General features: G+C 48.5%; 1 protein-coding gene across 1 annotated transcript in view; it reads left to right on the forward strand.

Moving 5' to 3' along the window:
• Positions 1-25,568, forward strand: part of dnah6 (dynein, axonemal, heavy chain 6) — a 522,203-nt gene that overhangs the window by 452,297 nt on the left and 44,338 nt on the right. Inside the window, exon 73 of the mRNA XM_072517256.1 lies at positions 19,774-19,959. Coding sequence (XP_072373357.1) covers positions 19,774-19,959 — 186 coding nt within the window. The remainder of the gene's footprint in view (positions 1-19,773; positions 19,960-25,568) is intronic.

Below are 25,568 nucleotides of genomic sequence, written 5' to 3' on the forward strand. Positions count from 1 at the left end.
CGACGCGGTGGCCAGGTTGTGCTGGCGAGATTGGTCCAGCGTCATCAAAGCGAGCTGCGGGTAGCCATCGAATGCTTCGGGTGGCGAGCGGGTGCGGTTCCGATGTCGCAATGTCCGGGGACACTGTGGGGAACAAGATGGCGGCGCCCATGGTGCGCACATTGCGGGGTCGGGCCAAGATGGCCGTGCCCATTGGTCGCACATGTACATGGGAGGAGAAGATGGCGGCTCCCATTGTGCGTCTGGCGTGGGGGAGGGGGCGATAGCAGGCACGATTGCAGCGACTGCGCGGGCCTGGCACACAGCCGTGAAGTGGCCCTTTTTAGTGCAGGCTTTACAAACTGCAGTGCGGGCCGGGCAGTGTTGGCGGGGGTGCTTCTGCTGACCACAGAAGTAGCAGAGGGGACCCCCGCGGTGCGCGGATCGGTGTGCGGCGCAGGCATATTGTGAAGGCAGGGCCCCGGCTGAGGAGGTCGTCGGCGGGGTCCAGGAGGGGTAGGAAGGGGTAGAAGGGTGGGCAGCGCGGCGGGAGAGGTATGATTGTACATTACGGGATGCGACCGTCATGGAGAGCGCCAAGGTTTTCGTCTCCACCAGTTTGAGCGTGGCCCCTTCCAGCAATCGTTCTCGGATGCGGTCCGACGCAATCCTCGTCACGAAGGCATCGCGCATGAGGAGATTCGCGTGTCCGGCAGCCATAACGGCCTGACAGTCACAGTCCCGGACAAGTGGAATTAGGGCCCGCCTGAAGTCTTCGATGGACTCACCAGGTAACTGCGAGCGGGTGGCAAGTACATGCCTGGCGAAGAGCGTGTTCGCCTTCTATGTGTAGTGTTCTTTGAGGAGTTCCATCGCTTTTGTGTAATTCGTGGCGTCTTGGATCAACGGGAATATGCTGGAGCTCAGTCTGGAGTACAGGACGTTTATCTTCTGAGCCTCCATTGGCGCGGGGTCCGCAGCCTTGATGTAGGCCTCGAAACATGCTAGCCAGTGAGTAAAGTCTTTCCTGGCGTCGGGCGAGTGAGGATCCAACTGTAGGCGATCGGGTTTAATTCAGATATCCATTCTGTGGAAAATCTGACTGTACTAAATTGATACACGATCAATTGCACAAAGACTAAAGTTGCGTATGTGGTATGATCAGGTATTGCTGTACCTAAGAGGCTGATGACCATTGGTTGAACCTAGGAGTTTACCATTGGCTGTTGATACGTTGCTCCACCCTGACAGGCGGAGTATAAGAACCAGTGCCATCCCAGCAGCCTTCACTTTCTGTACCGAAGCTGCTGGGGAACAAGTTCTGGTCGATTAAAGCCTTCAGTTATGAAATCACTTTGTCTTGAGTGTAATTGATCGTGCATCAATTTAATCGACTAGACTTAAGCTGGAAGGATGGATCTCCGAATCAAACCGGAGTGCCTACACCTCAGCCCCCATGCGGAGAACTCGGCTGCAATATTTAAACACTGGCTGGCGTGCTTTAAAGGCTACCTCGAGACGGCCGGAGGGGCCCCCTCAGAAGGATAGAAAATGCATTTCCTGCGCTCAAGGGTCAGCCCTGGGATCTACACCCTTACCGCGGAGGCGGAGGACTATGATGCCGCGATCAAACTGTTAAAAGGACATTAAAAGGAAAGGCTCAGTAAACCAAGGGCCACCACACTAAGAAAAGAAAAAGGGACGGTCAATAGAGAATTAAAGGTGCTATATTTAAATGCGCGCAGTGTACGGAACAAGGGAGATGAGCTTGTGGCCCAGATTGTGACTGGCAGGTATGATGTGGTAGGCATCACAGAGACGTGGTTGCAGGGGGTTCAGGACTGGCATTTAAACATACAGGGATTCACAACCTATCAAAAGACAGAGAGGTGGGCAGAGTGGGGGGGGTTGCCTTGTTAATTTGGAATGAAATTAAATCAATCACACTAAACGGCATAGGGTCAGATGATGTGGAGTCTGTGTGGGTAGAGTTGAGGAACCACAAAGGCAAAAAAAACATAATGGGAGTTATGCACAGGCCTCCTAACAGTGGTCAGGACCAGGGGCACAAAATGCACCACGAAATAGAAAGTGCATGTCAGAAAGGCAAGGTCACAGTGATCATGGGGGACTTTAATATGCAGATGGACTGGGTAAATAATGCTGCCAGTGGACCCAAGGAAAGGGAATTCATTGAATGTTTACAGAAGGGCTTTTTGGAACAGCTTGTGATGGAGCCCACGAGGGAACAGGCTATTCTGGACTTAGTGTTATGTAATGAGCCAGACTTGATTAAAGATCTTAAAGTAAGGGAACACTTAGGAGGCAGTGATCATAATATGGTAGAATTCAATCTCCAACTTGAAAGAAAGAAGGTAGAATCAGATGTATAGGTGTTACAGTTAAATAAAGGTAACTACAGGGGCATGAGGGAGGAACTGATGAAAATCGACTGGGAGCAGAGCCTAGTGGGAAAGATAGTAGAACAGCAATGGCAGGAGTTTCTGGGAGTAATTGAGGACACAGTACAGAGGTTCATCCCAAAGAAAATAAAGGTTATCAGAGGGGGGATTAGGCAGCCATGGCTGACAAAGGAAGTTAGGGAATGCATCAAAGCAAAAGAGAAAGCCTATAATGTGGCAAAGAGTAGTGGGAAGTCAGAAGATTGGGAAGGCTACAAAAACAAACAGAGGATAACAAAGAGAGAAATAAGGAAAGAGAGGATCAAATATGAAGGTAGGCTAGCCAGTGACATGAGGGATGATAGTAAAAGTTTCTTTAAATACATTAAAAACAAACGGGAGGCAAAAGTAGACATTGGGCCGCTCCAAAATGACGCTGGTAATCTAGTGATGGGAGACAAGGAAATAGCTGAGGAACTAAATAAGTACTTTGTGTCAGTCTTCACAGTAGAAGACATGAGTAATATCCCAACAATTCAGGAAAGTCAGGGGGCAGAGTTGAATATGGTAGCCATCACAAAGGAGAAAGTGCTAGAGAAACTAAGAGGTCTAAAAATTGATAAATCTCCGGGCCCAGATGGGCTACATCCTAAAGTTCTAAAGGAGATAGCTGAAGAAATAGTGGAGGCGTTAGTTGTGATCTTTCAAAAGTAACTGGAGTCAGGGAAAGTCCCAGAGGATTGGAAAATCGCTGTTGTAACCCCCCTGTTCAAGAAGGGAACAAGGAAAAAGATGGAAAATTATAGGCCAATTAGCCTAACCTCGGTTGTTGGCAAGATTCTAGAATCCATTGTTAAGGATGAGATTTCTAAATTCTTGGAAGTGCAGGGTTGGATTAGGACAAGTCAGCATGGATTTAGTAAGGGGAGGTCGTGCCTGACAAACCTGTTAGAGTTCTTTGAAGAGATAACCAATAGGTTAGACCAAGGAGAGCCAATGGATGTTATCTATCTTGAATTCCAAAAGGCCTTTGATAAGGTGCCTCACGGGAGACTGCTGAGTAAAATAAGGGCCCATGGTATTCGAGGCAAGGTACAAACATGGATTGATGATTGGCTGTCAGGCAGAAGGCAGAGAGTTGGGATAAAAGGTTCTTTTTCGGAATTGCAACAGGTGACGAGTGGTGTCCCGCAGGGTTCAGTGTTGGGGCCACAGCTGTTCTCTTTATATATTAACGATCTAGATGACGGGACTGGGGGCATTCTGGCTAAGTTTGCCGATGATACAAAGGTAGGTGATGGGGCAGGTAGTATGGAGGAGGTGGGGAGGCTGCAGAAAGATTTAGACAGTTTTGGAGAGTGGTCCAAGAAATGAATGATGAAATTCAACGTGGGCAAGTGCGAGGTCTTGCACTTTGGAAAAAAGAATAGAGGCATGGACTATTTTCTAAACGGTGACAAAATTCATAATGCTGAAGTGCAAAGAGACTTGGGAGTCCTAGTCCAGGATTCTCTAAAGGTAAACTTGCAGGTTGAGTCCGTAATTAAGAAAGTAAATGCAATGTTGTCATTTATCTCAAGAGGCTTGGAATATAAAAGCAGGGATGTACTTCTGAAGCTTTATAAAGCATTAGTTAGGCCCCATTTAGAATACTGTGAGCAATTTTGCGCCCCACACCTCAGGAAGGACATACTGGCACTGGAGCGGGTCCAGCGGAGATTCACACGGATGATCCCAGGAATGGTAGGCCTAACATACGATGAACGTCTGAGGATCCTGGGATTATATTCATTGGAGTTTAGGAGGTTGAGGGGAGATCTAATAGAAACTTACAAGATAATGAATGGCTTAGATAGGGTGGACGAAGGGAAGTTGTTTCCATTAGCAGGGGAGACTAGGACCCGGGGGCACAGCCTTAGAATAACAGGGAGTCACTTTAGAACAGAGTTGAGGAGAAATTTCTTCAGCCAGAGAGTGGTGGGTCTGTGGAATTCATTGCCACAGAGGGCGGTGGAGGCTGGGACGTTGAGTGTCTTTCAGACAGAAGTTGATAAATTCTTGATTTCTCGAGGAATTAAGGGCTATGGAGAGAGAGCGGGTAAATGGAGTTGAAATTAGCCATAATTGAATGGTGGAGTGGACTCGATGGGCCGAATGGCCTTACTTCCGCTCCTATGTCTTATGGTCTTATGGTCTTATATCCGCCCTGTAAATCAGGTCTACGCACGTCACCTGCTTGCATGCCTTCGTAGCAGGTATGAGCTCCTCAGAGATCTGCTAAAGACTCCTAAAAAAGGACACCCTGGGTCTTAGAGAGGCACGGGCCCTGGCAGGGTTCGTGGACATAGCCTCCCAAAACGCACAGTCCTATGCGCCCGACCACGCGGCGGCCCCCTGGGCTGCGTGGCACCCCGCAGCGGCAGCTCCACAGACCTTCCCCCTGACCCCGCAGGCCTGCACTGCGAGACGGCACGCTAACGCCGCCGGGCCCTGCTGTTTCTTCTGCGGGCAGGCGAATCATCCCCCCCCGCGCTGCCCGGCCCGCACCGCCACCTTCAAAGGGTGCGGCAAGAAGGGCCACTTTGTGGGGGTCTGCCAGGCCCGCGCCGTGGCCGCGGTCTCCAGCAACTCCGGACCGCCGCGGCAACCCCCCCTTCAGGCCCCGACCGGCCAGCGCTCACCGCCACCCCCCCTATCCTAGGGCCCCGTGCGACCCGCGGGCGTGGTCACTTGCCCCCCGGACACCACGCTGGACGGGTGGGCGCCGCCATTTTGTCCATCCCCGCCACCATCCTGTCCATCCCCGGCCACTATGTGCGACCCATGGGAGACGCCATCTTGGATGGGGCCCCAGGCCCCCAGCACGGCCGACTACACACTGCCCAATCAGAACTCGCATCTGCTTCATCTGGCCTCGGTGACACTGGACCAAAGTCGACCTCGCTACAGCAACAACGACGGTCTTCATCAACGGCCACGAGACGTCTTGCCTGATTGACTCTGGGGGCACGGAAAGCTTTGTTCACCCCGACACGGTAAGGCGCTGTTCACTTGTTACCCACCCTATAAACCAAAGGATCTCCCTGGCCTCCGGGTCACACTCGGTGGAGATAAAGGGGTTCTGCCTAGCGAACCTCACTGTCCAAGGCAGGAGATTCAACAATTTCCGCCTTTATGTCCTGCCGCACCTCTGCGCGGCTACACTCCTGGGGTTGGACTTCCAATGTAACTTGCAAAGCCTGACCTTTAAATTCGGCGGCCCTATATCCCCCCCTTATTGTCTGCGGCCTCGCGACCCTTAAGGTTGACCCGCCCTCCCTGTTTGCGAACCTCACCCCGGATTGCAAACCCATCGCCACCAGGAGCAGACGGTACAGTGCCCAGGACCGGAACTTCGTCAGGTCAGAGGTCCAAAGGCTGCTGAGGGAAGGGGTCATCGAAGCGAGCAACAGTCCCTGGAGAGCTCAAGTAGTGGTGGTAAAGACCGGGGAGAAACAGAGGATGGTCATTGACTACAGTCAGACCATCAACAGGTTTACGCAGCTGGACGCGTACCCTCTCCCCCATATAGCCGACCTGGTAAACAGGATCGCGGAATACAAGGTCTTCTCCACGGTGGATCTCAAGTCCGCCTACCACCAGCTACCCCTCCGTAATAGTGACCGCAAGTACACTGCCTTCGAAGCAGATGGGCGGCTCTATCAATTTTTAAGAGTTCCCTTTGGTGTTACTAATGGGGTCTCGGTCTTCCAGCGAGAGATGGACCGAATGGTTGACCGGTACGGCTTACGCGCAACGTTCCCGTATCTGGATAATGTCACCATCTGCGGCCAGGACCAGCAGGACCAACCTCCACAAATTTCCGCAAATTTCTCCAGACCGCGAAAATCCTTAACTTAACGTACAATAAGGATAAATGCGTATTTAGCACCGACCGTCTAGCCATTCTAGGCTATGTAGTGCGAAATGGAGTTATAGGCCCCAACCCTGAGCGCATGCGCTCCCTTATGGAGTTCCCCCTCCCTCACTGCCCCAAGGCCCTGAAGCGCTGCCTAAGGTTTTTCAGTTACTACGTCCAGTGGGTCCCTAACTACGCAGACAAAGCCCAACCCAATCCAGTCCACAGCCTTCCCCCTGTCGACGGACGCCTGCCAGGCCTTCAGCCACATCAAAGCAGACATTGCAAAGGCCACGATGCGCGCCATCGACGAGTCCCTCCCCTTCCAGATCGAGAGCGATGCGTCCGTCGTAGCTCTGGCAGCTACCCTCAACCAAGTGGGCAGGCCCGTGGCCTTCTTCTCCCGTACCCTCCATGCTTCCGAAATTCGCCATTCCTTGGTCGAAAAAGAGGCACAAGCCATAGTTGAAGCTGTGAGACATTGGAGGCATTACCTGGCCGGCAGGAGATTCACTCTCCTCACGGACCAACGGTCGGTTGCTTTCATGTTCTATAATGCACAGCGGGGCAAGATTAAAAACAACAAGATCCTGCGGTGGAGGATAGAACTCTCCACCTTCAACTACGAGATCTTGTACCATCCGGGGAAGCTAAACGAGCGTCCTGGTGCACTGTCCCGCAGCACTTGTGCCACTGCACAAGTGGACCGCCTCCGAGCCCTCCACGAGGACCTCTGCCACCCGGGAGTCACTCGTTTCTTCCACTTCATCAAGACCCGCAACCTGCCCTACTCCATCGAGGATGTCAGGACAGTCACCAGGGACTGCCAAATCTGCACAGAGTGCAAACCGCACTTCTACCGACCAGAGAGGGTGCACCTGATAAAGGCTTCCCGTCCCTTTGAACGCCTCAGCATGGATTTCAAAGGCCCCCTCCCCTCCACGGGCCGCAACACGTATTTTCTGAACGTGATTGACGAGTACTCCCAGTTCCCATTCGCCATCCCCTGCACCGACATGACCGCAACCACCGTCATCAAGGCCCTCCAGGGTGTCTTTACATTGTTCGGTTTCCCCGCATACATACACAGTGATAGGGGGTCCTCCTTTATGAGCGACGAACTGCGTCAATTCCTGCTCAGCAGGGGCAATGCCTCAAGCAGAACGACCAGTTACAACCCCCGGGGAAACGGACAGGTGGAGAGGAAGAACGGAACAGTCTGGAAGATTGTTCCACTGCCCCTACGGTCCAGGAATCTCCCAGTCTCTCGCTGGCAAGAAGTCCTCCTGGAGGCCCTCCACGCCATCTGTTTGCTGCTCTGTACAACTACCAATCAGACACCTCATGAACATCTCCTTGTTTTCCCCAGGAAGTCCTCCTCCGGGACTCGCTCCCAACCTGGCTAGCGACACCCGGACCCATCCTGCTCGGAAGCATGTGCGGGCGCACAAGTCGGGCCCGTTGGTCGAGAGGATCCACCTGCTGCACGCTAACCCCCAGTACGCCTACGTGGCGTTCCCTGACGGCCGGCAAGATACAGTCTCCCTTCGGGACCTGGCGCCCGCCGGAACCCCATGCGCACCCGAACCATTACCCCCACCCCCAGCCCCCCACAGCACCTCACTGGAGGGTCAGTACTCCCGCCGCTCCTGCCTAGGCCCGCCCACCCACCGATGCCCCCTACAGGCGCCCCCCCCCCCCCCGTGTCAACCGTTTGCCCCAACAGCGCCGCCTAGGGGTGGCGAAGCTGCCAGGGAGGCCGAAACCACGCTCCCGGAGTCGCAACCACCTGGACCCCCACCAGAATCACCACCAAAGCCCAGACGATCCAGAAGGACGACCAGGCCACCCGATTCACTGATTGCTTCGCTGTGACTTTCACCGTGAACGAACACTTTGTAAATATTCTCGACAGCCCTGTAAGGTGGTATCACGGTACCTCCATATCTGATCATACCATGTTAAAGGCGACTGTTACCACTGGCCCCGCCAAACTCTTTTTTTAACAGGGGGTGAATGTGGTATTATCAGGTATTGCTGTACCTAAGAGGCTGATGACCATTGGTTAAACCTAGGAGTTTACCATTGGCTGTTGATACGTAGCTCCACCCTGACAGGCGAAGTATAAGAACCGGTGCCATCCCAGCAGCCTTCACTTTCTGTACCGAAGCTGCTGGGGAACAAGTTCTAGTCGATTAAAGCCTTCAGTTATGAACTCACTTCGTCTTGAGTGTAATTGATCGTGCATCAGTGTACAACTGTGGCTTTATTACAGTCAGATGCGAGGCCTCCTGCTGCAGCTGGCGAAATGGCAGGGCACTGGAGGTCATGCATATTTATACAGCTCTCCCTGGGCGGAGCCAGCCGGCAGGAGCTACCGGCGAACCTGTAGTGCAGGTCCTACCTTACATCTCCTATTACAGTGGATCACCACAATACATATGTCGATAGTTATGCATTATCAGATTGTTTAATTGTGTGAGGCACATAACCTGTACTTAGTTTCTGATGGCGCACACTGCTACGTCTCAAGCTACCAGGTGTCTCAACTAAATGGGGACGACGTAGATCACGCGATCAGGTGAGAACGTGATGACGCGGCTACATATGGGAGTTATCTCCGGGATCTCGGGCAGAGCACAAGTATCGTATATAGCTGTTGAGCTTAGGAATACATTACCTTTGTTTGAAGTTCTTGATGTCAGTGTTTTAAGGAACCCGCAACATTCAACAGGAATTATTTTGATTTGCTTGCTTCTTTAATCTTTTTTAAAATTCTATCTTATTAGGCTCAGTATTTGCTGGAGGGAATGATCTGTCGATACGAATATTTGGATTGATTTCAAGCTGACATTTGTCAGAGAAAATACTGAAGTCCCTCGGAGACAATATACCAGTCTAACAATATCTCATGACATTGAAAAGAATCATCGTACACTGCAGGATGATGGTTAGGATCGTGGGGAAGCAGCTTTGGGCAATTTAGAAATAAAATCAACAGGGAAAGCAATTATTTTTATAGAACAATGGATTTGTAAAAAAAAAATGCGGACTTGTTAAAATGGTAATCTGAAGGTTAAAAGACATTGATTGAAAGTTTTGACTGGCGCTTATAAATGTTTCATTGTAGAATATCGAGCTCCATGTTCAGTTTAAAAATGCATCATTGTTTCCTTTACTCTGTGTAGCTGACATGCAGCTGCCCACCTGTAAAGAGGAGGACAGAATGCTGACAGGTGGTATAGAACAAGAGAACATTACAGCGCAGTACAGGCCCTTCAGCCCTCGATGTTGCGCCGACCTGTGAAACCAATCTAAAGCCCATCTACACTATTCCATTATCATCCATATGTTTATCCAATGGACCATTTAAATGCCCTTAGTGTTGGCGAGTCCACTACTGTTGAAGGCAGGGCTTTCCATGCCGTTACTACTCTCTGAGTAAAGAACCTACCTCTGACATCTGTCCTATATCTATCTCCCCTCAATTTAAAGCTATGTCCCCTCGTGCTAGCCATCACCATCCGAGGAAAAAGGCTCTCACACTCCACCCTATCTAATCTTCTGATCATCTTGTATGCCTCTATTAAGTCACCTCTTAACCTTCTCTCTAACGAAAACAGCCTCACGTCCCTCAGCCTTTCCTCATAAGATCTTCCCTCCAAACCAGGCAACATCCTGGTATATCTCCTCTGCACCCTTTCCAATGCTTCCACATCCTTCCTATAATGCGGCGACCAGAACTCGACCCTCGCCCGACCACTTCCTCCCTGCCTGACAGGTACATACTTATCAAGGACACGCAGTAGCTGTTCCTTGAACAAGCTCCACATTTCAATTGTGCCAATCCCCTGCAGTTTCCTTCCCCATCCTATGCATCCTACATCTTGCCTAATCACATCATAATTGCCTTTCCCCCAGCTATAACTCTTGCCTTGCGGTATATACCTATCCCTTTCCATCGCTGAAGTAAACGTAACCGAATTGTGGTCACTATCACCAAAGTGCTCACCTACCTCCAAATCTAACACCTGGCCTGGTTCATTACCCAGTACTAAATCCAATGTGGCTCGCCTCTTGTTGGCCTATCTACATACTGTGTCAGGAAACCCTCCTGCACACATTGGACAAAAACGGACCCATCTAAATTACTTGAACTATAGCGTTTCCAGTCAATATTTGGAAAGTTAAAGTCCCCCATAACAACTACCCTGTTACTTTCGCTCCTATCCAGAATCATCTTTGCAATCCTTTCCTCTACATCTCTGGAACTTTTCGGAGGCCTATAGAAAACCCCTAACAGGGTGACCTCTCCTTTCCTATTTCTAACCTCAGCCCATACTACCTCAGTAGACGAGTCCTCATCAAACGTCCTTTCTGCCACCGTAATACTGTCCTTGACTAACAACGTCGCACCTCCCCCTCTTTTACCACCTTCCCTGAGCTTACTGAAACATCTAAACCCCGGAACCTGCAACGACCATTCCTGTCCCTGCTCTATCCATGTTTCCGAAATGGCCACAACATCGAAGTCCCAGGTACCAACCCATGCTGCAAGTTCACCCACCTTATTCCGGATGCTCCTGGCGTTGAAGTAGACACACTTCAAACCACCTTCCTGCCTGCCGGTACACTCCTGCGACCTTGAAACCTTACTCATGGCCTCACTACTCTCAACCTCCTGTACACTGGAGCTACAATTCAGGTTCCCATCCCCCTGCTGAATTAGTTTAAATCCTCCCGAAGAGCATTGGCAAATTTCCCCCCCAGGATATTGCTACCCCTCTGGTTCAGGTGGAGACCATCCCGTTTGTAGAGGTCCCACCTACCCCAGAATGAGCCCCAATTATCCAGGTATCTGAATCCCAGCCTCCTGCACCATCCCTATAGCCACGTGTTCAACTGTTGTCTCTCCCTATTCCTCGTCTCACTAACACGTGGCACGGGTAACAACCCAGAGATAATAACTCTGTTTGTTCTAGCTCTAAGATTCCACCCTAGCTCCGTGAATACCTGCCTTACATCCCCATCCCTTTTCCTACCTATGTCGTTGGTGCCTATGTGGACCATGACTTGGGGCTGCTCCCCCTCTCCCTTAAGGATCTCAAAAACACGATCCGAGACATCACGGACCCTGGCACCTGGGAGGCAACACACCAACCGCGAGTCTCTCTCGTTCCCACAGAATCTCCCATCTATCCCCCTAACTATGGAGTCCCCAATGACTAATGCTCTACTCCTCTCCCCCCTTCCCTTCTGAGCAACAGGGACAGACTCTGTGCCAGAGACCTGTACCCCATGGCTTACCCCTGGTAAGTCCCCCATCCACCAGTATCCAAAGCGGTATACTTGTTACTAAGGGGAACGACCACAGAGGACCCCTGTACCGACTGCTTCCTCACAGCCCCTCTCACTGTCACCCATCTATCTTCATTCTTAGGCAGAACTACATCCCTGAAGCTTCTATCTATGACCACCTCTGCGTCCCGAATGATCCGAAGTTCATCCAGCTCCAGCTCCAGTTACGTAACGCGGTTTTTGAGGAGCTGGAGATGGGTGCACTTCCCACATGTAAAATCAGCAGGGACACTGACAGCGTCCCTCACCTCAAACATTCTGCAGGAGGAACATTACACTGCCTTCCCTGCCATCCCCTCTGGATAACTTATGGATAAAACAAGAAAACGAAAGAAAGAAAGAAAGAGCTAACCTGATATTCACTCAACCCCTTAGGTTAGAGGAGGTGGCTCCTCTGCTGCGCTTTTAAATCTCCGGCTCCTCTCCCATGCTTTTAAATCCCCGGCACCTCTCCCGCTTTTAAATCTCCGCTCCTCTCCCACGCTTTTAAATCCCCGGCTCTTCTCCCGCTTTTAAATCTCGGGCTCCTATCCCACGCTTTTAAATCCCTGGCTCCTCTCCCGCTTTAAAATCTCCGCTCCTTTCCCGTGCTTTTAAATCTCCGGCTCCTCTCCCACGTTTTAAATCTCCGGCCCCTCTCCTGCTTTTAAATCTCCGCTCCTCTCCCACGCTTTTAAATCCCCGGCTCTTCTCCCGCTTTTAAATCTCGGGCTCCTATCCCACGCTTTTAAATCCCTGGCTCCTCTCCCGCTTTAAAATCTCCGCTCCTTTCCCGTGCTTTTAAATCTCCGGCTCCTCTCCCACGTTTTAAATCTCCGGCCCCTCTCCTGCTTTTAAATCTCCGGCTCCTCTCCCGCACTTTTAAATCTCCGGCTCCTCTCCCGCTTTTAAATCTCCGGCTCCTCTCCCACGTTTTAAATCTCCGGCCCCTCTCCTGCTTTTAAATCTCCGCTCCTCTCCCACGCTTTTAAATCCCCGGCTCTTCTCCCGCTTTTAAATCTCGGGCTCCTATCCCACGCTTTTAAATCCCTGGCTCCTCTCCCGCTTTAAAATCTCCGCTCCTTTCCCGTGCTTTTAAATCTCCGGCTCCTCTCCCACGTTTTAAATCTCCGGCCCCTCTCCTGCTTTTAAATCTCCGGCTCCTCTCCCGCACTTTTAAATCTCCGGCTCCTCTCCCGCTTTTACATCTCCGGCTCCTCTCCTGCTTTTAAATCTCCGGCTCCTCTCCTGCGCTTTTAACTCTCTGGCTCCTCTCCTGCGCTTTTAACTCTCTGGCTCCTCTCCTGCTTTTAAATCACTGGCTCCTGTCCCGCACTTTTAAATCATCACCTCCTCTCCCGCTTTTCAATGTCCCGGCTGTCTCTCATCTCGCGCTGTTTTCAATGTCCCGGCTGTCATGATATCCAGATCAGCATATCATGGTGCAATCACACACACACTGATGGACAGGCATTTGGACCAACCAGCACACATACAACATCGCAGCCAATCACTAGTGAGAGCACACACACTTTTAAAGGGGGAACACGAGAGGTCCCGCTCATTCTGGTCGGAGACAGCTCGGGACACAGAGCTTGCAGCGTGACACTCAGACATAGACCATGTGCTGAGTGCCTCACCAACATTAGTGATAGGGCTAGGTCCATAGGTTAGCTGGTAGCGAACGTACCCTAGTCTATAGTTAGTTGCATCTGTTAGTTAACATAATAAAATCAAGTTGTACCATCTACAGCCGTGTTGGCTTATTTGTGTATCAGGACACCCAACACGACACTGGCTGTCTCTCCTCTCGCGCTGTTTTCAATGTCCCGGCTATCTCTCCTCTCGCGCTGTTTTCAATGTCCCGGCTGTCTCTCCTCTCGCGCTGTTTTCACTGTCCCGGCTATCTCTCCTCTCGCGTTGTTTTCAATGTCCTGGCTGTCACTCCTCTCGCGCTGTTTTCAATGTCCCGGCTGTCTCTCCTCTCACGCTGTTTTCACTCTCCCTTTGTGGGTGGTATATTCAGTGTGTCATGACAAATGTAGGAGTGGATATACCATATGGGATTTAGAATCTAGCAGCATTCCCCTCCCAAACTGTTCTGATGAAACATTTTGCCAAATTTCTAGGATTTTGCAATAGGCTTTTAGACCATAAAACCCCACTAAACAGGACTGAGAATAATGAGCTGACTTTTGGGAGACGGATTTTCAAATGCCAGTTTAGAGTCTGGCCCAGGACTCCAGCACTACCCTGATGGTACAGTACTCGTTGGCGGATGATGCTGCTAGTGATGAAGTTAATCCATCTGATAGTCATGGCTCTGCGGTGCAAGATGTTAAAGCCCAATTGCAAGCGTTGCAAGGCATATTTATGGAGGTGGCAGTGGTGCATGAGGAGGTTCTTGTAGCAGAGAGAGCACCGTCTCTGGCAGAAGCCCACCTCCACATAGTTGAATTCCTTTTGCATGGCCTGTCGTCCATCTTGGGGAGTTCAGGTGAGGATGAGAGGAACCGGTGAGGAGCCCTGCTGAGTCTGTTGTCTCTGATGAGTTTGAGAACTGGCTGCCATGTTTTAGGAATCTCGACCTGGCAGCTCAATTTCGATGGAGCACATTTAATCCTATCTCCAAGGCTTGGGGTTGGTTTGGCCTTCCAACCTCTGGCTCTGTGTGGTCCTTTTCCTGATGTCAGTCAGGAGGGGTTGGGGTTGTGGAGTCGCCCACTCCCCCGCTGGAGGGTAGACAGTTAACCACCTGGGCTCAGTCGAGCCAGCATGTTGAATGTGATGAGGTTCATGTTCAAACAATCGCTGAAATCCTTAGAAGATCCTGAGGAGTGCTCACGTTTTCAAATCTTGCTTTGTCCTCGATGTCTACATTCTTAGTGCGCCAGTGGAGTGGTCTTTATCCTGATGGCTACCTCACTCCTAAGTTCTCATCCTGGACTTTATTCCCTGATAATTATGTTGTTGTCTGTGATGTTGTCAATGATCTGGTTGCAGTGAAGTAAATATTTCAGGTCTGGGGCGATATTCTCCGGAAACGGCGCGATGTCCGCCGACTGGCGCCCAAAACGGCGCAAATCTGACGGGCATCGCGCCGCCCCAAAGGTGCGGAATGCTCCGTATCTTTGGGGGCCGAGCCCCAACCTTAAGGGGCTAGGTCGGCGCCGGACGAATTTCCGCCCCGCCAGCTGGCAGGAAAGGCCTTTGGTGCCCCGCCAGCTGGCGCGGAAATGACATCTCCGGGCGGCGCATGCGCGGGAGCGTTAGCGGCCGCTGACGGCATTCCCGCGCATGCGCAGTGGAGGGAGTCTCTTCTGCCTCTGCCATGGTGGAGACCGTGGCGGAGGCGGAAGGGAAAGAGTGCCCCCCCGATCGCGGGCCAGGCCACCGTGGGGGCACGCCCCCGGGGCCAGATCGCCCCGCGCCCCCCCCCAGGACCCCGGAGCCCACCCGCGCCGCCTTGTCCCGCTGGTAAGGTAGGTGGTTTAATTTACGCCGGCGGGACAGGCATTTTAGCGGCGGGACTTCGGCCCATCCGGGCCGGAGAATCGAGCGGGGGGGCCCGCCAACCGGTGCGGCGCGATTCCCGCCCCCGCCGAATATCCGGTGCCGGAGACTTCGGCAACCGGCGGGGGCAGGATTCACGCCAGCCCCCGGCGATTCTCCGACCCGGCGGGGGGTCGGAGAATTTTGCCCCTGATGTCCTTCAACATTGGTTAATCTGATTTAATAAGGTTTTATCATGTGAGATTGAATTTTAATTGCGGGATTTGTGCACAGTTACTTTATCCTAATATATCCTTGGGGGGGGGGGGCGGATGAACAGAGCCAGAAAGGGGTGAGGCTGGAGGGTGTGGGTGGTAAGGTTAGTTCTGTCCTTGCTCTGTTCGAAGAAAGTCCTCCGTAATATTTATTTTTTGGCTACGCCTTTTTTTTCTTCAGGCGGACTGTGTATATTCCTGTAGAGGACTGGGGTTTGTTGGGCTCCCGATTAAGGCGGGAGTTAAGTCATTTTCTCTGATGCGCGTCTCCCTCTTTGGCTGGTCTGGTTGCTGTCAAAGCTTCTGTGAGTGAGGATGGTCTAAGTATACTTTATATTTGGTGGTGGGTGGTTTGTCTGGTGGGTTGGTCCCTCTCAGGATGGTTTCTTTAGGTGTCATGTCCTGTACGGGACTGAACTGGCTCAGCTTCAAAGGGGCGTAAGAATAGGGGTGTCATGATAACCCTTGGTGCCAGTTCTCTGATCTTTCTATTTTCCTTGTGGCGGTGCTGGGCTAGGCCACACACCCCCATCGTGGTCAGTCTCCTGTTGCTCCTTGGACAGTGGCATCTCCCTTGGGGGTGCCGTAGGAGAGCCTGACGTGGGTGGATCCACATCTCGAGAAGTGAGGATTAGGGGATGTTCCAAAGGTAGTGTCCAGCAATTATCCTTGGTCTTTTCCTCTTGGAAGCTGGATGGGGCCCACTTGGCAGTTGGTTGGCCGGTTCTCATCTAGTTTCAGTTTCTTAGGAGGCGGTTTGTGGATCCGAGTGGTTAGTTCTGATAGTTCTTGCCCTTTTCGTCACTCTTCTTTTGACATTGAGAGATGTTAGGGGCATTGCTTTTACTTCTCTTGGTCTGGGTGCCCTTGAGGGCTAGCGGTGGTGGTTTTGGAAACATGGACAAACTGATACAGACTATGTTGGCTTTTGGGTGCCTAATCCTCTCTCCTTTTGAACGTATTGATTTTCAGTGGGATGTGGTCCCACAATTGGGGGGGGATGGGGAGTTAGGCCGGGGTGGGGGGAATGGGGCGGCCTCCCTCCCTCCTAGGGTGTTTTCCAGTCTAGGTGTCATTCTGATGGCACTCCTGTCCTGGCGTGGGTTTTCCCTTTATTTTTTGGACTGGGACCGGACAAAATTCCTTTTTGTTCTTGGTATCCTGTTGTCCTTTTGACAGCGGGGCTGGTGTTGATAGTTTGATGATCTGTTTTATCCTTTGATCTGAGGCTGGCCTTGGGTTGTGGAGCATTGGATTCTTGCTCTTGGCTCTTGCTCTCTTTTTTACATATTCTGTGGGAGACCCTGGGCTGAAAAGAAAAGTTTGTGTGCCCGGTCCTCTCTTTGTCTTCATCAGTGTTTTTTGCCATCTCGAAGGTATAGGATGGCTGCCATTCCTGCCTGGATCTGGAAAGAATTCAAATTGCCTCTAGGGGTTGCTGGTATTCCCCTTAGCACTGGGGTTCTTTGGGTATTGTGTTCTTCTTCTGTCATTTTGTCTTGAAACTCTGGGCGGATGTAGGTCTAAATGCTTCCTGTATCCTGTTTGTGTGCAGACAGAGTATTTTATTCGTGGAAGGACCATGTTGGGGATTTTGTCCTTGATTCATCTGGTCATATTTGTTCCCAACTATGTAATTATTAGTGTTTTGTGCTGTATCTGCTGTGTATAAACACCTATAGTTACCTTGTTGGTTTTGTTTGTTTCACGTGATTTCTTTGTTAAAAAATTGAAAATTCCAATAAATTGACATTTAAAAAGTAAAACGCTCACAATTCCAGGGGCCTTGTGTATTCTGCACCTTAACATGCAGAATACATCAGCTTTGTCCAGTCTCAATTAATTGTGTGGCTTTAAACTGCTGGACCTCTGAGGAGCTGCTTACTCTTTCATTAAGCCAGCAGCAGGCCCCGTTGTGGCTGCCTCCTGCCCTTGCCTCTAGCATCCAGGCAGGCGGCTCCCACCCCCTGGAGGTGCCTATGCCACGGAATAGGCACCAAGCTCGCCTCCTGTTCAATTAGGGATCTTGCATTGAAAATCAGCATCACGTGATTCGCACAGTTGAATAACATTGTTGAAATCCGGAATTCTCCTGGATGACATGTTACTAATCTCATTTTGAAATTCCAGCCCTTGGTGTCCTACATTCTTGCTCAGAGGAGTAGGTTAAAATCCTAGCCTGCGGGATGCTGTGGGGTAGTCATGAATGAGTTCCAATAGCAATTTTAACTGGCTGCCTGGTTTCTACTGAGAGTACAAGGCTAAAATCATTCCTTGAATATGTATTTCTGGTGGGTATGATGGCTACCTCTCAGGTGCCCTCCCAGAAGATAGCAGCGATGCATGCCCTATGAAAGACAAGGTAGCCACATTAATACTACAATCCATACAAACTATGTTAAAGTGAGGACAGGCACGATTTCCCAGTGCTCTCATGTTTTGTGCATTCAGACCATCCATACAAAATAGACAAACACAGTCAGACATGCTCTAGGAATACAAAGTCTCTGCATGAAGCTGGAGCTGAGTTGGTGAATATATCAAAGTGGTTTGATATTTGGGTTTGGGTTTGGAACAGCTGGATTGTTAAATTAATATTCTCTTTGGAATTTTGCTTAAGATGTTGCTCTGCACTTCTGCCTGCAAGATTTATCAATGCTTTGATCAACATGCTGGAGATGTGAATTCCCCTAAACTGGTGTTAGTAGGAAGAGGAAAAGTGGATAAAAAAGGGGTTGAAGGCTAGTGTGATTGTACCAGGGATAACCTGTCTCCACCTATCATTACGAACAGAGCAATGTGTATTAACTCAGAAACATCTGAAGAAATCTGTCTTCATAAGCTGGGTTTAACTTGGGAGACAGTGACAGGGTCATATTGTATTTGTGAAGCTGACTTACAAATAGGCTCCACTATTGGAAGCCTTAGTGACAGTCAAAGCCATCACAGCGCCGAGTTCTTATGCTTCAGGTACAACTAACCTACTATCATAGATGACCTCTGCAATATCAATCTGGATAAAAATCGCTATCAGAAGTCATGGTCGCATAATTTGTTTTTGCATAAAACCATTGACAAAACATTAAAAACAACTCTGACATTGGATCTTAAGTAAGTTTCCTAGTAATTTAATATAAATTGTTATATTGAAACTGTTTTTTGCTCTCAGAAAATGCAGCACATTACAAGTGTGACAAATTACGTTCCTTTCAAAGTTTGACAATGGAAATTTGGTCGATGATTTCCTGTGTATTCTAAACGTTTGGAACAATTGTTCTTCTTTTGTTTCTCTGAGATAATGTAACAATGGCAGAATGGCAATTTTTGTCAAAGATTGCCATTATTCAAGTGTCGAGGCAAGATCTCAATAGAAATTCTAAACTTTAAAAAGACGTTTTTCTAAACACAAGTTTTCAGCAGGGCTTTTGGAGAAAGAAAGAAAAATACTAATGTATGATTTCTTTAGTTTGATTCTATTTAGTCTTTATTTCAAAAAGCACAGTCTGGCTATTTGATACAATTGACAATAAGTATTTTTGTAAAGAATAATAATGTACATTTTTTTTTCACCCAAAACATTGCATTTTATACCAGTAAACGTGGGGAAAAAAAAGAAGGAACTATAAAGAAAAGTATTAATGTTAAAGTTGTGACTGGGAAAATTAGGGAGCAGTAAATATGTTTGTTTAGGTGATCTTATGTCAGAGTGCACAGCATTGCTGCCTCTGAGCTAGAAGCTCTGTGTTTGAGTCCCACCCCAGAACTTGATGGCCAAACAGGTGGAGTATAAACCTTCAAAATCTTTCCAACACATGCCAGTGGCAGGCAGTAAGAGAGGGATCAACTCCTCGTCAACCATGCTTGATGTGGTGTGATACCTTTCAAGTTATAAGCATCTGGCGATAGATTAACATCTTGATCCAGGAAAAAGCTAGCCCTGGAGTCAGACGAAAGTCAGCCCTGTGACCACTAAGTGCTGGAAGAGAAACAATAACAAATCAGTTTGGTAGCTTATGTTATCCTGATTTCACTACATTCATCACTTTTTGCTGATTTGATATTGTAGCTGGTTACGGTGGCCATTTTCAAAATTTCTCCTGCACTTGGGCACATCCTGGCCATGCTAATGTCCATCCACCAAACACGGGCGCATATTGTGGACCATACTTCTGATGCACTCCACCTTTCCTGAACCCAGGCAACGAAAGATCTGTGCCAGTATATTTTTAACAATATCATCTTCAATATCTGTGCCAGTATATTTTTAACAATATCATCTTCAATATCTGTGCCAGTATATTTTTAACAATATTGTCTTCAAAGTAATCGACACAATTCTGATTGGAACATTTAAAAAAATGTTTGACCTTTTATTTTCCTATCTGTGCAGGATTCTTTAACGACACTGGATAAGGCCATTGCTGGACTTGTGGTAATGTCTGAGGAGGTGGAAAAGACATACACCAGTTTCTTAAACAACCAGGTTCCAACTATTTGGGCCGATGCAGCTTATCCATCACTCAAGCCCCTGGGAGCATGGGTGAAAGACTTCATATTGAGAACGGAGTTTATTGCGGTGAGGCAAATTAGAACATGAATCCTGAAACAACTCGCTATCCTAATGGTTTTGAATATCAGGCACAATTTATAGCTTGTGTCCATATGGTGGCTGATATCTGGAACCTCCGAGAACTTACTAGGCTATGGAAATGAGAGCAATATGCTGCATTTTCTTTCACATTCTGTGATAATTAGGCACTTGCGTCAATTTTTCTCATCATGAAATATATTTGACTTTGCATGTGGATAATTAACTTACGCATTGAAAGTATTGGTGTCAACATTATCACATTTTATTACGTTTCTCTGCCCTTCACTTGAGTGTTTGTACTCACTATACAGTTGAGATACTTGGACACAAAGAATGGCACAAGAACTTGACTTGGATCCAAGCTTCTGTGGAATTGTGTCTTTCAAAATGACTTTCAAAAGGCGCGGTCACACAAAATGACTCCGGGACACCAGATTATCCCGATATACCTGCCTAAAAGAAAGGGTAATTGTAATACCCAGGTACTTAAACCCTAATACTGCACCAATAAATAATCAAGAGCCACCCTGGCTACGTTAACCTCTCACAGCAATTGTTTGTTCGGTACTTCTCCTCTACCTTAGCCAAACAAATGTCCGATCGGTGCTGGCTCTCCAGTATTCCCCGCCTTTTATTAGTTGTGCAAGAAATAACCAACCCCCTAGGGGAAGTCCTTTCAGGCTACCACAAAGTGGAAGGGGTGACATTAGGAACGGAATTGACAAGCAAAAAAACTCAAACTCCTTCTTAAAATATAATAAAATATTTGACAACGACCTAAGCAGGGAGGTGTCAAAGTGACATGACCTAAACTGGGGTGGAGAACCCTCAAGTAAAAATTCCAGAAAGACAGGAGTATCGTCGGGTATTGCAATGCTTCCCATAGGGCAAGAGGACATGAATTTTAGGATAGTCCTAGGCACAAAGAAATAGTTGATTCTAGTGTGACATTGGTGAGGTCCCGAGAAAAAGAAAAAAAATCCCAATCTCCAGAATGCAAGGTCCTCCACATGTCCAGATATGTCATTTCCTCACACACCAAGGTCAACGCTCTATCCTGCAGAGTAGGGGGATTTCTAATAACTCGGAGTTTATCCATCAAGGAGTTCATATGACAATTACATTTTCCACCCACAAAAGAGTTAGCCAAGGCAAACTTCTCAATGTCCAAAAAAGCCTCAGTGATAAACTCCAGGGAGTTCACACTGAAATGTATTGCAGGGAGGAAGAAAGATTGTAAGGGGGGTGGGGGGGGGGGGACATCTATGGCTAAATAAAGAAGTAAAAAATAACATAAAGACAAAAACTAAGACATACCACATTGCAAAGGCCAGTGGCAAGCTGGAAAATTGGGAAATGTTTAAAGATGAACAAAGGGTTACTAAAAATGTAATAAAGAGAACAAAGGTAAATTCTGAAAGAAAACCAGCACAAAAAATAAAAAAGGATGGCAAAAGCTTGTATAAGTATGTAATAGGAAGGCCAAAGCTTCTATAAGTATGTAAAAGGGAAGAGAGTAGCTAAAGTGAATGTTGGTACCTTGGCGGATGAGACCGGTTAGTTAATAGTGGGGAACACAGAAAGCAGAAATGCTTTGCCTGTTATTACGGTGGAAGACACTAGTACCATCCCAATAGTAACAGGTGGCACAGTAACGGGTAACATCCCAATATAACAGGCAGCACGGTAGCACAGTGGTTAGCACTGTTGCTTCACAGCGCCAGGGTCTCAGGTTCAATTCCCGGCTTGGGACACTGTTTGTGGGGAGTCTGCACAGTCTGCCCGTGTCTGCGTGGGTTTCCGCTGGGTGCTCCGGTTTCCTCCCACAAGTCCTGAAAGACGTGCTGTTAGGTTATTTGTACATTCTGAATTCTCCCTCTGTGTCCCCGAACAGGTGCTGGAATGTGGTGAGTAGGGGCTTTTCACAGTAACTTCATTGCACTGTTAATGAAGCCGACTTGTGACAATAAAGATTATTATATCATTATATTATAGAGGTACTAGAAAGGGAGAAACCTAGAACAATCATCAATGGGGAAAAATACTTAACAAACTAGTGGGGTTGAATGCTGACAAGTCCCAAGGGCCTGATAGCCGACATCCTAGGGACTGAAAGGAGGTGGCAGCAGAAATAGTGGATCCATTGGTTATAATATTCCAAAGTGTTTTTTTTGGATATGGGAAAGCTTGTAGTGGATTGGAAAAATGCTAATGTAGCACCTTTGTTCAAAAAGGGAAGGAAGCAGAAAGTCGGAAACTATAGACTGGTTAGTTTGACATCTGTCATTGGGAAGTTGTTAGAATCCATTATTAAGGGAGTAATAACAGGACATTTAGAAAGTCAAAATGCAATCCATCAGAGCATGGTTTTATGAAGGACAAATCATGTTTGACTAATTTGCTATAGTTCTTTGAAGATGTAACGAGCCAAGTGAATAATGAGCATCCTGTAGATGTAATATATCTGAACGTCCAGAAGGCAATTGATAAGGTGCTGCACAAAAGGTTAAAACACAAGGTTAGATCACATGGAATTAGAGGTAAATAATTAGCTTCGACAGAAGACTGGCTAACTGACAGAAGGCAGAGAGTCAGGATAAATGGGTCATTAACATGGCCTCACAGCTTCAGGGACCCGGGTTCAATTCCAGCCTTGGGTGACTGTGTGTACATAGAACATAGAACATTACGGCGCAGTCCAGGCCCTTCGGCCCTCGATGTTGCGCCGACCTGTGAAACCACTCTAAAGCCCATCTACACTATTCCCTTATCGTCCATATGTCTATCCAATGACCATTTGAATGTCCTTAAAGTTTGCACTTTCTCCCTGTGGCTGTGTGGGTTTCCTCCAGGTGCTCCAGTTTCCTCCCACAGTCCAAAGATGTGCAGGTTAGGGGGATTGGCTATACTAAATTGCCCCTTAGTGTCCAGGGATGTGCAGGTTAGATTAAGTGGCTTTTGGGATAGGGCAGGGAAGTGGGCTTGGATGGAGTGCTCTTTCAGAGGGTCGGTGCAGACTTGATGAAATGAAAAAATGAAATGAAAATCGCTTATTGTCACAAGTAGGCTTCAAATGAAGTTACTGTGAAAAGCCCCTAGTCGCCACATTCCGGCGCCTGTTCGGGGAGGCTGGTACGGGAATTGAACCGTGCTGCTGGCTTGCCTTGGTCTGCTTTAAAAGCCAGCTATTTAGCCCTGTGCTAAACCAGCCCTGAATGGTCTCCTTCTGCACTGTAGGAATTCTGTGATTCGGTGTAACTAATGGAGTGTCACTAATCCTTGGGCTTAAACTATTTAAAATATATACTAATGACATGGATGTAGGGTAGGAGGTACTCTAGCCAAAGTTGCAGATGACACTAAAATAGGTAGGTTAATTTGCAGTGAGGAAAGAAGAAATTTACAAATGGATATGGATGGGTAAGGTGAGTGGATGAGTGTGAGGTTATCCATTTTGGTCAGAAAAATGGAAAGGCAACTTATTGGGTGTGATCGAGCAGCTACACAGGGCCGAGGTGAGCTGCTTTTCGGGGCAGCATGGCCGATGGAAGCGAGAGACCCCGCTCCCGGGATCTACCTCGCTCGCAACCCCTCGCAAGATCGAATGCGATCTCTCGAGATATTGCGATGTAAATCCCACCCATTGTGGGCAGGATCACCTTTTAGCAAATCTACATATTAAAGCAAGAGCGCTAGTCTCAATTTAATATGCAGTTTTCTGAGGTACTCAAGGCGTTAGGATCTATCCCTTTTGCCTCAGAGACCTCGGGCGAGCGGGCTTCAGTACTGGTCTCCACAAACGGGGACCACCTGGAACGGCACTCTTGGAGGTCTCACACTGCTGGTGCCACCCAGGGACCCTGACACTAGCAGACTGGCAGTGCCACCTTGGTGCTAGCCTGGCACTGTCAAAGTGCTAGGGTGGCACTTCCAGCTGGCAGGGGCACTGCCAAGGTACCAGGCTGGCACTGTCGAGGTGCCAAATTGGCATTTTTTGCGCCGTAGCGATCAGGCCAGGGCTACCCTATGCGGGTGTTGGACGGGGTGGGGGGTAGTGGGGGGACCCTCCCATAGTGCATTGGGATTTGGGGGTCGCGTCGGAGGCATCACAGATCAGGACACAGTAGAGCTCCTCAGTGCAGAAAATGGGCTATATGCGGCCATGGCTACGCGTTCCCCACTCAGGCCCCCTATCAAACGTGAGTGCCGTTTAATAGCGTTGTGTTTCTTGGTGTTGCGAGCGCTAAACCTGCTCGTTATGAGACTTTGTTCCTATTTAATTAAATCGTGCCCATTATCTAAATAATAAGAGAAACTTAAGATTGCTTTGGTGCAGAGCGACATGGGTGTCCTTGTGCATGAAACGCAGAAAGCTAATATGCAGGTACAGCAGGTAATAAGGAAGGCAAATGGAATTTTGGCTTTTATAGCTAAAGGAATAATGTATAAAAGTAGGGAAGTGTTGCTGCGACTGTACAAGGCATTGGCGAGACCGCACCTGGAGTATTGTGCACAGTTTTGATCCCCTTATTTGAGGAAGGATGTAATTGCAGTAGAGGCATTTCAGAGACTAGATTGATTCCAGAGATGAGGGCTTTGTCGTATGAAGAGAAATTGAGCAGCTTAGGCCAATACTCTCTCGAGTTTAGAAGAATGAGAGGAGATCTAATTGATGTATATAAGATGATAAAAGGTATTGACAAAGTAGACGTAGAGCAGATGCTTCCTCTTGTGGGGCAATCTAGAACGAGACGTCACAGTTTTAGGACAAGGTGGAACAGATTTAAAACAGATATGAGGAGAAATTATTTCTCTCAAACGGCTGTGAAATCACTACCCCAGAGTGTGGCGGATGTCAGGACATTGAGATTTAAGGAAGAGATTGTCATAATATCCATTCATGTATATAATGAGATGCAGACAGGCAGTGATTGACACATAGGATGACCAGTAAGCATACAACACAGCACAGCCAATCACCAGACAGGACACTACCACTATAAAGCCAGAGGGCACTAGGTTTCCCGCTCTCTCGGGACCCAGCTACTGAGACAGTCAGAGTCCACGAGCTAGCAAGCACAAACACCATGCGGTAGCTAGTAAGTCTGGTCAGGCTACTACAAGGTCACTAGTCAGATCAGCATAGTGTCGACCCACAGCTGAATATGTACAGCAGTTCATCTCGTTGAATAAAACAGTGTTAGATCTTCTCCTGTGCTAGACGTCTGTTTCTAACTTCCCTGCATCGAGTGCAGTCCACATCGAACCAACCTGCCTAACACATCAGAGATGGACAGATTTTTAATTAGCAATGGGTTGAAGGGTTATGGAGAATGGGCTGGAAAATGGAGTTGTGGCCAAGAGGAGATCAGCCATGATCGTATTGAATGACAGAGTGGGCTCGAGGAATGAATTGCCTGCTCCTGCTCCTAGTTCTTGTGTTCTTATGTAATTTAACGGGCCATATACATTCTTGGAACAGTATGTTGGGGAACCAACCAGAGAGCAGGCTACTCTGGATTTGGTATTCTGAAATGAGGAGGGATTAATTAATTACCTTAAAGTTAAGGATCCTCTTGGGAATAGTGACCATA

Source organism: Scyliorhinus torazame, chromosome 9, assembly GCF_047496885.1.
Source record: "Scyliorhinus torazame isolate Kashiwa2021f chromosome 9, sScyTor2.1, whole genome shotgun sequence".
Taxonomy (NCBI): domain Eukaryota; kingdom Metazoa; phylum Chordata; class Chondrichthyes; order Carcharhiniformes; family Scyliorhinidae; genus Scyliorhinus; species Scyliorhinus torazame.